At 43.8% G+C, this 14,027-nt stretch overlaps 1 protein-coding gene across 2 annotated transcripts in view; it reads right to left on the minus strand.

Annotated features, from left to right (window-relative positions):
- Positions 1–6,481: 6,481 nt before the first annotated feature.
- The window catches only part of LYPD6 (LY6/PLAUR domain containing 6), a 50,581-nt gene continuing 43,035 nt past the window's right edge, over positions 6,482–14,027 (minus strand). For both annotated transcript variants that reach the window (XM_072122194.1, XM_072122193.1), the window contains 2 exons: positions 8,503–8,633; positions 6,482–7,912 (listed from right to left, as the gene is read on the minus strand). In XM_072122194.1, the coding sequence (XP_071978295.1) occupies positions 7,742–7,912; positions 8,503–8,633 (302 nt within the window). In that variant the 3' untranslated portion in view covers positions 6,482–7,741. The remainder of the gene's footprint in view (positions 7,913–8,502; positions 8,634–14,027) is intronic.

Below are 14,027 nucleotides of genomic sequence, written 5' to 3' on the forward strand. Positions count from 1 at the left end.
ACCTTCTTCCCGGTGAATGTGAGTGTTTGATCTTGCGACACTAATTATTTTTTAAATTCCGCGTTTTTTCTGAATCCGTTGGGTTGTCCGATGGCCAAACCCCCCCCCAGCACCGATGCGCCACAATCCGATCACGAGCGCCACAATCCCGGCGGAATTCAGGGCAAATCAGAAATCACCGGGAAACCCGACGAAAGTGCGTGATTCGGACACTTCGTAAATGAGCCCCAATGTAACGAGACGAGGTCACTGGAGTTGTAAGAATAACTCCACTCCAGTTACATAAGTGTCCTCTCGGGAGACCTCTTCACTACATCTTGACTATATACTTGACTTTAGAGATATTTGTAGCCTCCGTTGTGATTTATACAACCAGGTGTACCCGCAGACACCTCTTCATCCTTTGGTGTTTACACATATATTGGCCTTCGGTCCTTTATGAAAACTCATCGGGGGTCATTTTGGTGCACGCGATCAAATTGTGGCACATCGGCGCCGGCAAGCACGCAACGGATATTGGGGGGGGGGGGGGCGTGGCCGAACGCAAACCCGACAGAATCGGAGTAACATTTAAAAAAAAAAAGTGTCGCTGGACACGCACTTACCTTCACTCGGCCCGGCTTGATGAACTCCAGTGCATTCAGTGCAGCAGCGACACCTGGTGGACGTCGGAGGAACTGCCTTAGTGAATCGCCGGAAGACCCAAATCGACAGCAGAGAACGCACCGCTGGATCGCGAATGGACCGGGTAAGTAAATCTGCCCCATTGTGTTGTTCCCTCTTCTGAGGGCAAGAGACTTGGTCTTTATGTGAACCATCAGGACACTTCTACCGCTTTGGAGAACTGAGAAATTATAATCACGTCCATAAGTAGAGATCATGGATTGGCTGTCTCCATCATATGTACAGAAAGGAATGGCCTCCAGGGCGTCTCCGGTGAAGAACAGTAGACTTGTCACACGCTCGTGCCGACAGACATCAAAGACAAGCGCTAATAAGCTATGTAAAAGTTATTTATGCTTTCGCACGTTATGTCAAGATTATTCTCTCTTCTGACACCCAAAAATTAAGGAAGGAAATTGATAGAAATTAACAAAATGGGGCACATTTACTTACCCGGTCCATTCGCGTTCCAGCGGCGGCTTCTTGGACGAGCGTTCGGGTCTTCCGGCGATTCATGAAGGTCCTGCGCCCGATGTCCACCAGGTGTCACTGCTGCGCCGAGGTCCGCTGAGTTGCGTCGGAGTTCACTGATCTCTTCCTGGTGCATGTGAGTATGGCCCGTGCGACCAATTTTTTGTTTTAAATGCGGCGGTGTTTCTGAATCCGTCGGGTTTCCGTTTGGCCACGCCCCCCGATTTCCGTCGCATGCATGCCAGCGCCGATGTGCCACAATCCAATCGCGTGCGCCAAAATCCAGGGGCAATACAAGGAAAATCAGCACATATCGGAAATATTCGGGTAACACGTCGGGAAAACGCGAATCGGGCCCTTAGTAAATGACCCCCAATGTGTCCTTTTGTGGGCCACCATTCTGGAGTTGAGATCCTGAGGAAGGTCATCGTCTTCAGATTCAGGTCTATTTCTATTTATGGTGTGTGATCTTCTGCATCTTCTGATCCCATTAAACACACAAGTCACATTTATGGCAGATACATAAGTTAGGGTCTTACCTATGATTGAGGGTCAGAGTATTATATTTATACTATGTATATATATATATATATTTTTTTTTTTTTTTCAGAGTATATGGTCATGTGATGTCATACAGGTGCACGGCTCATTATATCCCTGGTCATGTGATGTCACACAGGTGCACGGCTCATTATATCCCTGGTCATGTGATGTCACACAGGTGCACGGCTCATTATATCCCTGGTCATGTGATGTCACACAGGTGCACGGCTCATTATATCCCTGGTCATGTGATGTCACACAGGTGCATGGCTCATTATATCCCTGGTCATGTGATGTCATACAGGTGCACGGCTCGTTATACCCCTGGTCATGTGATGTCACACAGGTGCATGGCTCGTTATATCCCTGGTCATGTGATGTCACACAAGTGTACGGCTCGTTATATCCCTGGTCATGTGATGTCACACAGGTGCTCTCGGCTCGTTATATCCCTTGGCATGTGAAGTCACACAGGTGCACGGCTCATTATATCCCTGGTCATGTGACATCATACAGGTGCACAACTTATTATATCCCTGGTCATGTGATGTCACACAGGTACACGGCTCGTTATACCCCTGGTCATGTGATGTCACACAGGCGCACGGCTAGTTATACCCCTGGTCATGTGATGTCACACAGGTGCACGGCTCGTTATACTCCTGGTCATGTGATGTCACACAGGTGCTCAGCTCATTATATCCCTGGTCATGTGATGTCACACAGGTGTACGACTCATTATATCCCTGGTCATGTGATGTCACACAGGTGCACGGCTCGTTATATCCCTGGTCATGTGATGTCACACAGGTGTATGACTCATTATATCCCTGGTCAAGTGATGTCACACAGGTGCACGGCTCATTATATCCCAGGTGATGTGATGTCACACAGGTGCACGGCTCATTATATCCCTGGTCAAGTGATGTCACACAGGTGCACGGCTCATTATATCCCGTCATGTGATGTCACACAGGTGCATGACTCATTATATCCCCTGTCATGTGATGTCACACAGGTGCACGACTCATTATATCCCCTCTCATGTAATGTCACACAGGTGCACAACTCATTATATCCCCTGTCATGTGATGTCACACAGGTGCACAACTCATTATATCCCCTGTCATATGATGTCACATAGGTGCACAACTCATAATATTTTTGGTCATGTGATGTCACACAGGTGCACGGCTCAATACAGTGTTTTTTTTATCAACAAGAAGTAAATAATGAAGTTTTTTCTTTGATGCAAAAATTATATTGGAAAATTGTATAACTTTTCATTACACGAACAATATTGTTTGCTGACGGTGGACGACCCCTTTAACAATATCAGCCACAATGTCCACAAAAGCAGAGATCAAACAGGGACACGGTTACTGATGCTGCTGTCTGTCCTGGCATGAGACCGGCCGAGCACCCAGTATGCTAATAAGGTTATTTACTTTCAGGTGGGTGGTGCCAGGATACAGCATCGGACCGCCCACTTGACAGTATGGTGTCTGATTGGCTTACTGACACACCCTGAATGTGAACATGCTACAGATAATATTTTCAAATGTATCCAAAAAAAAAGGATGCAAAAAAACTGTAGTTGCTGCAGTGAAAGCTTCTCGTCACGTTACAAAATTTTGCAGGAATCCGGCGGATGTTACACTGTTTCGGTTCATTATGCGATTTGTAATCTTTTATGTTGTAGCTGTGGATGGGCGGAGCTCTAGCTGCTGTCACTCACTCCTAGTCCCTCCCCTTTCCATAGACTTCAATGTAACCTGACATCTCCCTGAGCTTCTTACTAGCAAGAGGGAATTCAGCCGAAACTTCAGAATGGACAGGAGATTGGGGAGGCAGCAGGGAAGGTGATAGGAGGGAGAAAGCTACGTATGAGACATATTACAAAGATTCTTCTGCTCTTTTCTTCAAAGTTAGTGACCCTTTAAGAAATCTCCTGGAGGAACAATGGCAGGTCCAGACCCCAGAAGTCACATTCCTGCTGCTTATGAATTACCATTGAGGCCGGTGACAGGTCGGACCGCATTCTGCTCCGGAGTTGCTCAGTTTTTGGAATTGTTGTTTCCATGTAGAGAAAGGAATGGCCTTTAGGGGCGTCTCGTCACAGTGTCGCACACTTGTCCCCACAGGCGGTGAGCGCCGCACGTTACGCCGAAAATTTTCTCTTTCTCTGCACGTGATGGCAAGAAAATTTTCTTACTTGACACCAAATAGTTGCAGAAAATAAAAACATTCAAATTCTACAACAAAAGTCGATACGTAAATTAAGGTCCAGATCCTGAGGAAGGAGATCAAACCCCAATAATGATGACGTTCCGTTATTTCCCATCTCAGATCAGTAAGTGATGACTTCAATATCCCCGGAATAACCGCGCTCCGACAGTAATCCGCTAATTGGGGACTTCCGACGCCTTTTACCTGTCATTTAGTGTTCTGGTTCTCAGTAACAATGAAAATATTATAATCTCCCAAATCGTAGACAAAACCGAAACCTCCAGTGGATTCCTGAAGATGTTTCTTAACGTAATTTCATCATCAATCAAATCCCTGAATCATCTATAACACAAAGCAAGAGACAGAAAGACAGAGGAATGATAGACAGACGATCAGGTGATATCGTTTCAAGATAGAAAGATACATATGAAGTCGGTAGTTTCATAGGAAGTTAGAGATGATGATAGATATATATGAGATAGATAGATAGATAGATAGATAGGAGATAGATAGAGAGATAGATAGATAGATAGAGAGATAGATAAAGAGATAGATAGGAGATAGATAGATAGATAGATAGATAGATAGATAGATAGATAGATAGATAGATAGATAGGAGGTAGATAGATATGAGATAGATAGATAGGATATAGATAGATAGATAGATAGATAGATAGATAGATAGATAGATAGATAGATAGATAGATAGATAGATAGATAGATAGGAGGTAGATAGATATGAGATAGATAGGATATAGATAGATAGATAGATAGATAGATAGTTAGGAGGTAGATAGATAGATAGGATATAGATAGATAGATAGTTAGTAGGTAGATAGGTAGATAGATAGATAGATAGATAGATAGATAGATAGATAGATAGATGATAGATAGATAGATGATAGATAGATAGATAGATGATAGATAGATAGATATGAGATAGATAGATAGATAGATAGATGATAGATATAGATATAGAAAGATTGATGGACATAGACATTGATATTTGCATGGACCAGTAAAGAGAAAGGAGACAAATAAGCACCAGGCGGAAAACTAGGCATTTGTCTATGCCGCCTGTTCTAAAGGGGCCCCTGCATGTGGCCTTTTGTGGGCAGAGGATATATCCATCGCATATCTATCTTTTATCTATGAATACAGGGGGTTCAGCGCTAGGTCTTATTCTCTCACATAGAAGCCTCTTCATATAATGTAGATGCTATTGTATGATATATACAGTATATAAGCGAGTGGACATTATATAGAGGTTTCCATCAAATAAATATCTGTAGATGACAGGAATAATACAGGTAGTGAATGTACCTCGCTGTGATACAGTATACACAGGACGTAGATCATCCCTGGAAATGAAGAGGACGCCCTAAACATGGACAAAGGGGAGCGGGACCTCTAGGAGTTACATGATATCTATCAGAAAAACTAGTCAAATCCCCTCTAGTGCCCCCAGTGGAGAAATGAAGCATTACACAATTCAAAATAAAATCAGCAGGCAATTAGGTAAAGGGGTTCTCTGAGACCGTTTCTGGGTTTTTTTTTTTGCCTATCTTAAGTCACAATTGCTCCTTTTAGTGATTTTGTAAATGTGAAAATGTCCTGTCCACAATGGATGTGGGATAGACGGAATATCATCCATGATATGGAGTCACCACTAGGTGGAGCTCACCGCATACAGATGTATACAGCATGTATCGTTACACTCTAGTGGTTCCTTTACCAATGGATGTGGGATAGACGGAATATCATCCATGATATGGAGTCACCACTAGGTGGAGCTCACCGCATACAGATGTATACAGCATGTATCGTTACACTCTAGTGCTTCCTTCAACAATGGATGTGGGATAGACGGAATATCATCCATGATATGGAGTCACCACTAGGTGGAGCTCACCGCATACAGATGTATACAGCATGTATCGTTACACTCTAGTGGTTCCTTCAACAATGGATGTGGGATAGACGGAATATCATCCATGATATGGAGTCACCACTAGGTGGAGCTCACCGCATACAGATGTATACAGCATGTATCGTTACACTCTAGTGCAGTGATGGCGAACCTTTTAGAGGCCGAGTGCCCAAACTACAACCAAGACCAACTTGTTTATCGCAAAGTGCCAACACAGAAATGTAATGAGTGATTTACACTCCCTGCTCTGTCACAGCTACAATGATAATCCAGTTCTGTCCACACCTTCCCACTCCTCCAGTAGTCCAAGGTAGCACTGTCACATTAAAATAGCTCTGTACACAGCAAGTCCTGGGCTGCCTGGGACTGTAGGAAGATACCTGGAGTCCTCTCTGGTAATGGCCTGGGTGCCCACAGAGAGGGCTCCGAGTGCCACCTCTGGCACCAGTGCCATAGGTTCGCCACCACTGCTCTAGTGGTTCCTTCAACAATGGATGTGGGATAGACGGAATATCATCCATGATATGGAGTCACCACTAGGTGGAGCTTACTGCATACAGATGTATACATCATCTATCGTTACACTCTAGTGGTTCCTTCATGCATTCAGAATTATAAAATGTATAAAAACCACAAGTACAAAGCTTCATTGTGTAGATTTATTCATCTAAGCAGAACTTAGTTCTCATGGTAAGTGCATCACTTGTTGGTTGGGTAGGAAGGGCTTCAGGGTATAAGAAAACACTAAGATGCTCCTGTACTTGGCACTTCGTACTCTTTCTATAATTCCCCATACTATTATATGACAATAGTAACACGATTGCCCTAAAGTCCCGCCCGAGTCCTGTGCTGATAGCTCAAAGCTCCAAACCATCAGTACGGCTCTTGGGTTATGATATGTGATAATGTTGGTCTGCAGTCACCACTAGGGGGAGCTCAGCCGTTTACCGCATACAGTTTATCCATTGAAATCAGTGATAAAACTGTATTCAGGGAGCTCCTAGGGTCCCCCTAGTGGTGACTGCAGGCAGCAAAATTGTATTCTGTATTTTAGAGGGGTGTTCCAGCTAAGTGGTTTTCTTGATCTATCCATAGGATAGAATATTTATATCAAATTTGTTGAGTCTAACATATAGGACCCCCAGTGTTTAGCCGATTCAGACTGCCTAAGCAACACAGAGAACAGAACTGTCTCTGAACTGTCTCCATTCTCTAACTAGTGGCGGGGCTATGTTACTACAGTTCAGCTTCCAATCACTTGAATTAACCAGCAGTTCTTCTTAATATAAGAACACAGCACCGATCTTAGTGTAGTGGTCAGATCAGGGTACTGCAGATCACTTTCAGTTCATGTAAATCTGCAGTTACTCGATACAACCACTACACAGTGAGTGGAGCTGTCTTCTTCCAGTTCTATTCTTCGTTTAGCTGATCTATGGGGGTGCAAAATATAGCTCTGATATTGTGGAACCCATCCTTTGGATAACTTAACAACATTTTTAGCCGGGAAAAACCCCTTAAATTCTGCCCTGATCACCGTAATAACCTATAATGCCCCAACCCCAACAAATTTGGGGACATTTGAAGCCAAAATCCTAAAAATGAAATTTTTCGAAATGGGGGGATTATCCATTCACTGACAGCAAGCTGACATCATTTCTGGTTCCAATTATAGGTTCGGTTCCTTAAAGGGCGCAATCATCTATTGTCAATAACATCCGGACAGCGACTCCACTTTCCTGCCCCATGAGGGTCATCCGTCCGTAATAAAATCGCTAAATAATAATAATAATACCTTTGTTCTGTCATATCAAAGCGTATAAAATAATTATGTACAGACGTTATATACAAAATTACACCGGGAATGATATAAATAAGTCCTATGTACACGTCCACGGATCGGGCTCACGTTACTAACAGCCACAGAGTCAATACTAAGCCTAGCAGGTAGGTGGCGCTGTGGGCAGAGTGTCTCTCTGAGTGACTCAGTGGGGACGTTGTTGCAAAAACGGCATCTGTGTCATTTCTGGGTACGGCCATGTTACAGATATTTCCTTCACAGCACGAAGTGCAGACCTGGGAGAGAAAAGGGTAATGAGTAATAAACTCCATAAAACATTGCACATAAAATCATAGATAAAACTAGTAGAGGTAAGATCCTATCACCCAAAGCCTCCATGTCAGATCAGTCTCATTGGACTAGTACAGCAGCTCAAGCTCATTGGCTTGCAGTACCAAATACTAACACTATGTAGTCGGTGGCGCTGTTCTTGGAAAAGGAGATACCCCAATTCCTTTTATTAGCTGATAGGGAGGCAGACATATATTGATGGCCTTTTGATGGCTGCCATGGTTCTGGAAACCCTTTAAAAGGTCCATTCAGCTTTCTTGCCGTTTCATTACTGCCACTCCCACTGCACTCCACTTCCTGTTTACCACCCAACACAACAGGAAGTGCTAGAGGATTCCACTCAGCCAATCAAAGGCTGAGGCCGGTGACTGTTCCAACCAACGATTGGCTAAGCAGTATCTTCTGGCACTTCCTGTCCAGATACCAAGGAGGACAATCCCTTTAAGGCTGATTCCATTTTGAATTTCTAGTGAATATCCAGACTTTGACCACCGGACAAGCAGAATATAACCACTGTATATGTGACTGTACATACCTTGTGACCATGAAGGCCGGACTCTCTACATCCTGTGTTCAGACACTGCTCCAGTGACGCACAGCTCTTAGTCACTGATGAACTCTCTCCTGTGACGTCCATGATGTGCTGGGAGTAACAATATCTGGTATCTGGGAAAACAAAAACTCTGTTACTTACATAAAAGCCTTAATATCCTCCATGAAATCCGAAAAATCAGTGCAAGGGAATCTTAAAGGGGTTATAAAAGAAATAGCGCCATCCCAATTTACTGGCCAGTTGTGGTATTGCAACTATTTAATGAAATAGGAATGAGATGCAATACCAGATGCTGACCACAGACGGAGGTGGCACTGTTTCTCTAATAAAGTCACCGTTCATGCAGTTCAGAGGATTTATGTAGAATGAATTTAATCATTTTATAATCCAGAGGGGATTAGAAAGTTGCAGAACCTTTAATTATACAGTGATTATTTATATTAAACCCTTAAATCTCGAAATAATTCCCGATTTTAAAGAGGATCCTTCACCTCGCCTGACATCTTGCATATTTGCAGTGAAATTGCTTTTCTGAAATATCTGTGTTTCATTATAAATTATGAATAAATTGACAATTGGGTGTTACTAATTGGGGGTGTGGCCTTGTGCAGCCCGATTCTGTCCAATCAAGACACATCCCTATGACAAGGAGATTGCTACATCCTCATGAATTCAGAAATTTCCAGGAGGAATAACAGAGTCACAGCCCGAATTGGTAGAACTCAGGATTCCTATTGGTCAACAGTAGAAACGGCTGCAATGATTCACAAAGATTTAGATCTGAGCTGTAGTAACACAGCTTGGCCACTATACTTAGGATGGAGCTGTTCTTCTAGCACCATTTTCTGATTACAGAACAGGAGGCTGTTATATAAAGATGTCCCAAGTGTCAGACCCCCACCAATTTGATACTGATGAACCCTCCTATACTCAATGGGGGTTATTTATCGTTAGACTGTCGTTGGGACAGTTCTATGTCTATTTTTGGAGCTCCTCTGCCCATCAGATTCATTAAAGTGGTTTTGGCCCTTTAATAAATGTTCTTATGGTCTATTTTCTGTTTGGGATTTTTTTTTCAAAAAATCCCCAAAAAGTCTCAAAATGCATAAAAAGTCTCAGCAAGGGGACTGGAGTGACTATGAGACTTTTTATGAGACTTTTTGCAAAAGTCTCAAGTCATGTTTGCACGGTGTTGCACCAGCAGTAGTTCTATGTTTACACCATATTAATGAAGAAGTGTATATAGTCCTGTGAGACTTTTTAGTAGTAAAAAGCCTCAAAAATAACTCAATGGGGGATATTTATCAGGACCTCTGCGCACCGCCAGTGGCGCAGAGGCCCTGAAATAATCGCAAATGCTAGCTTATTGCTAGCTTTTGCGATTATTTTTCACAATCCGCCACCTTCACGCCAGTGGGGCGTGAAGGGGCGTGAAAGGGGGGGCGCGGCCGGCCGAGCGGGGGGCCGGCGCGGGGCGTTACTGTCCCCACGCCTGCGCACTCGCTGCTGCCGGCGACTTTTCATACGTGAAAAGTCGCCGGTTGCGTCTCTTTTCTACGCCAGGCCCTGCCTGGCGTAGGAAAAACGCTGCGCAACTGGCAGCCCGATACATCAAGAGGCAGAAGCCTCTTCATGTATCGGGCTGCACGAGCGCCAGCGTATGATAAATATCCCCCAATGTGACTACTTTGAGACTTTTTTACACCAGAAAAGCCTAGGAAAAACAATGATAAATATCACTCAATGGGGCTCATTTACTAAGGGCTCCGCGGCCGCACTTTCGTCGGGTTTCCCGAATTTTTGAGTTTTGCGCCGAATTCCGCCGGGATTTTGGCGCACGCAATTGTAATTCCCCTGCAGCTTTCATGCCACAGAAATGGGGGGGGCATGGCTGTCGGACAACCTAACGGATTCGGAAAAACTGTGGAATTTAAAAAACTAAATGGGGGGTCATTTACTAAGGGCCCGAATCGCGTTTTTACGGCGGGTTATCCAAATTTTTCCGTTTTGCGTCGATTTTTCCCTAAATTGCCCCTGTTTTTGGATTGTGGCGCATCAGCGCTGACGTTCACGCGTACGAAAACCCGACGGATTCGGAAAAAACGCAGCATTTAAAAAAAAAAAAAAAGTGTTGCTTGACACGCACTTACCTGCACCCGGCCTGGCTTGGTGAACTTCAGTGCACTCCGACGGAATTCAGCGCAACAGCGACACCTGGTGGACATCGGGGGAACAACCTTAGTGAATCACCGGGAGAACTGAATCCTTCACACAGAACGCTCCGCTGGACCGGGTAAGTAAATCTGCCCCATTGTGTCGCAAGATCAAGCACTTACATGCACCAGGAAAGTGAACTCTGGCGGACCTCAGCGCAGCGCCGACACCTACTGGATATCGGGTGCACGACCTTATTAAATCCCGGCAGAACCCAAACCCACGTCAGAGAACGCACCGTTAGATCGCGGCTGGACCGGGTAAGTAAATATGCCCCAATATCTTGAAAATGGAAAATCCCTTTAAATCCACAAGGTCCTTTTCTTTCCCAATAAGTCTGTGTCGAAACAAGACGGCCACAAGACCTTCGCTACCGAAGCCCCCGCTCTGTGTCTTTACATGTCGTCTGACAAATCTCTCATCTCTATCCCCGACACGTAAAGCTACGAATCTAAGGAAAATATTTATCCAGTATAAGGAGAAATCGCAGCGCCGCGGAATGACGGAACCGATAAGTGATGTGTAAGACAATGAGAATCTGTAGGGAAATATGTCAACGTAATTACCGTATCATATATACTGACGCCTTTGTTCGTGACCGCACATGTTTATGATATAAATTTGGCTGGTAGCTTGTATTTACAGATTGTGGTGAAAGGGGCGTTCGAATTACAAATAAAAATTAGGCAGGGGTATACAGGGGTTTGAAAACCATTGCAATGGCGCCCGATCCCTGCTACTCTCCACTTCCTGTACAAATCCAGACTGGACAGGAAATGGCTGGTGATTCCCTCTCAACCAATCAACAACTTGGATAAGCAGGAAGTTCCAGCCCATTCCTATCATGACAGGAGCGGGACAGGAAGTGGAGAACAGATCGGTCAGAATAGCAGCGGCAGGAGATCAATGGAGATGAGAGTAAAGTCTATTTATATGGTACCAGATGCTGTTTTTGTTGTATGATCATCACAATTATTCGGGTTTTCATGCAGTTTTTGAAACCAAAACTAAGAGTGAATAAAAATTCTATTATATGTTTCTATATGACTAGTGATGAATGCGCCGGGGTTCAGGTCCACAGAACACAAACCCAGATTTCAGAAACTCATGTTCTGCTGCTGGGAACCACCTACAGCTCTGCGGATGCAAAGTAGCACCAATTTGTCTGCCGACAGCAGAGGAGGAGCCACTGCGCATGCGCAGAAACCGTCTGCTGCCGGAGACCCTCCCAAAGAGTAAAAATTGAGAAAGTCGGTGGATCTGCAGGGGCTACAGGGGGCGGGGAGTAGCCTTTACCAATGGAGCTTTCTGAGGCTACTGCCACGCCCTCAGTAGCCTCTGCAATTAATTTGCATAAAGAAGAAATAAAGTTTATTTTAGAAAAGGCTGCATACCAGAGTTAGCTAAAATCGGTATTCAGCAGGGAGGGGGAATCTAGAACTACTTCAGAAAGTAGATTCCCGATGGTAGAGATTTCCTTTAATTGTAAAAAGGTGTAAAAATGGGGGCAAAAATTTAATAAATAGCAAATTATAATAAAATATTTTCAAAATTTTCCACGACTTTATCTCTTAGTTATAACATTTGAAAAAATTGCAAAAAGAGAAAAATTACAAAATTACAAAAAGTCACATCGCCCCATAGGGTCTATAGTTTATTCTTTTTTGTTGGGGTAAATTTGCTTACGGCTCTGATTTTGGGTTGGGGGAGGAATCTTAGTGGGCACAACTATGCCTGAAAACTTTGAGTTTGTGCCCCATATCGCCAATCGGTCATCGTATCGGTTAATAATTCACATTCCAAAAACTTGCAAACCCAAAGCGGAGGAAATTTTTGAAATGTTGTCCAAATTTGCATATTTTATAATGTTATTTATATTATATTTTTTATTATTTGTTATTTTAAATTCTTTCACTTTGGGGGTCACTGACCTTCTGTTCCCGGGTTTCCTCCTGTCTCCCCGATTCTAATCTCCTGTCAAAGTCACTTAAAATGAAACAATCGAGTCTTACGATAATCTACGGGTTTAATCCGCCCGGGGACAGAACGCCATTGTCCGCTGATGAATTACTGCGCGTGGTTTCCAGACGCATTTTATCATGTGGAGAAAACACATTCTTTACGGATGTTGATGTTTGGTAAATAGAAAAGCCACTTTCCTCCCGAAAATAAAGAAAACTTTGAGGGCATGCTGAAACGTTGTCTCCTCGCTAGTCGCAGACGCCAGGTGAGGTGCCGAGTGATTTCCAGCAGGTAACATATAAATCATTGGAGCTGTCACGAGTCGGGAGACGCAAACATGGCTACGGCACACAATGACTCTCTCAGAGGAAAGTGATAACCTTCAGTGTGACCCGATATCTAGAAGACGCCCCAATGGGACAGAAGAGTGAGATCTAACTTACATTTGGTGCACCCGGTCAGTGAGGCTCCAGTTGGCATCTTACAGATTGACTAACTCCAACCATTTGCCCAACAGCCATCTCCCGTGACTTGGTCATCCACATGCACACATGGATTGAGTGGAGGGTGCCGGAGTGGAGAGTCAGGAGGCCCTATACACATTACATGGTCAGCCGAACCCAACTGAAGTCAACTACTATAGTCGATATGGTGGTCTCCAAGAGCTGAGAAGATTAATTTTACGTTTTGAATATGAGCCTTATAAAAGGGAACCTGTCATCAGCGAATGGCCCAATAAACCACTTCCAGTATATTGCCAAACAGCGTAACACCTTATAGTTTTTGTTTCTTTCATGGCCCAGTGTGGTAGCATCACCTAGAAAATCAACTTTGAAGTGAGACGTAAATTGGTTGTATAAAGTCAAGGAGGCGGAGAGTTTAACAGTGTCCAGGTCGGGAGCTCTGAACGCCTCTTCCTCTGTGTTTGACATTGTGCATCGTGATTTCTCTGGATGCAGGACCTTCAGTAACAATGAAGGAGGCTTTCTGGGGGAGAGAGAGCTTGACTATAGTGTTAAATTCTCCGCCTCCTTGACTTTATACAACCAGTTTACATCTCAATTCAAAGTTGATTTTCTGGATGATGCCACCACACTGGACCATGAAAGAAACACGATCTGGAAGGTGCTCAGCTGCTTGGCAACATATTGGTAGTGTCTTATTAAGTAAATTTCTGCTGACAGGTTCCCTTTAATATTCATTTATGCAAATAAAGTCCATCCATATGTTTCCCTTATAGTTCCATAATAAAACTTTGGTTTTGGGTACATTGGCCTAAATATTAGTTCTAGAAACCTTCATTTACGTAGTGCAGTTTATGATCTTTATTA

The sequence above is a fragment of the Engystomops pustulosus genome, chromosome 8 (assembly GCF_040894005.1).
Source record: "Engystomops pustulosus chromosome 8, aEngPut4.maternal, whole genome shotgun sequence".
NCBI classification, from domain to species: Eukaryota; Metazoa; Chordata; class Amphibia; order Anura; family Leptodactylidae; genus Engystomops; species Engystomops pustulosus.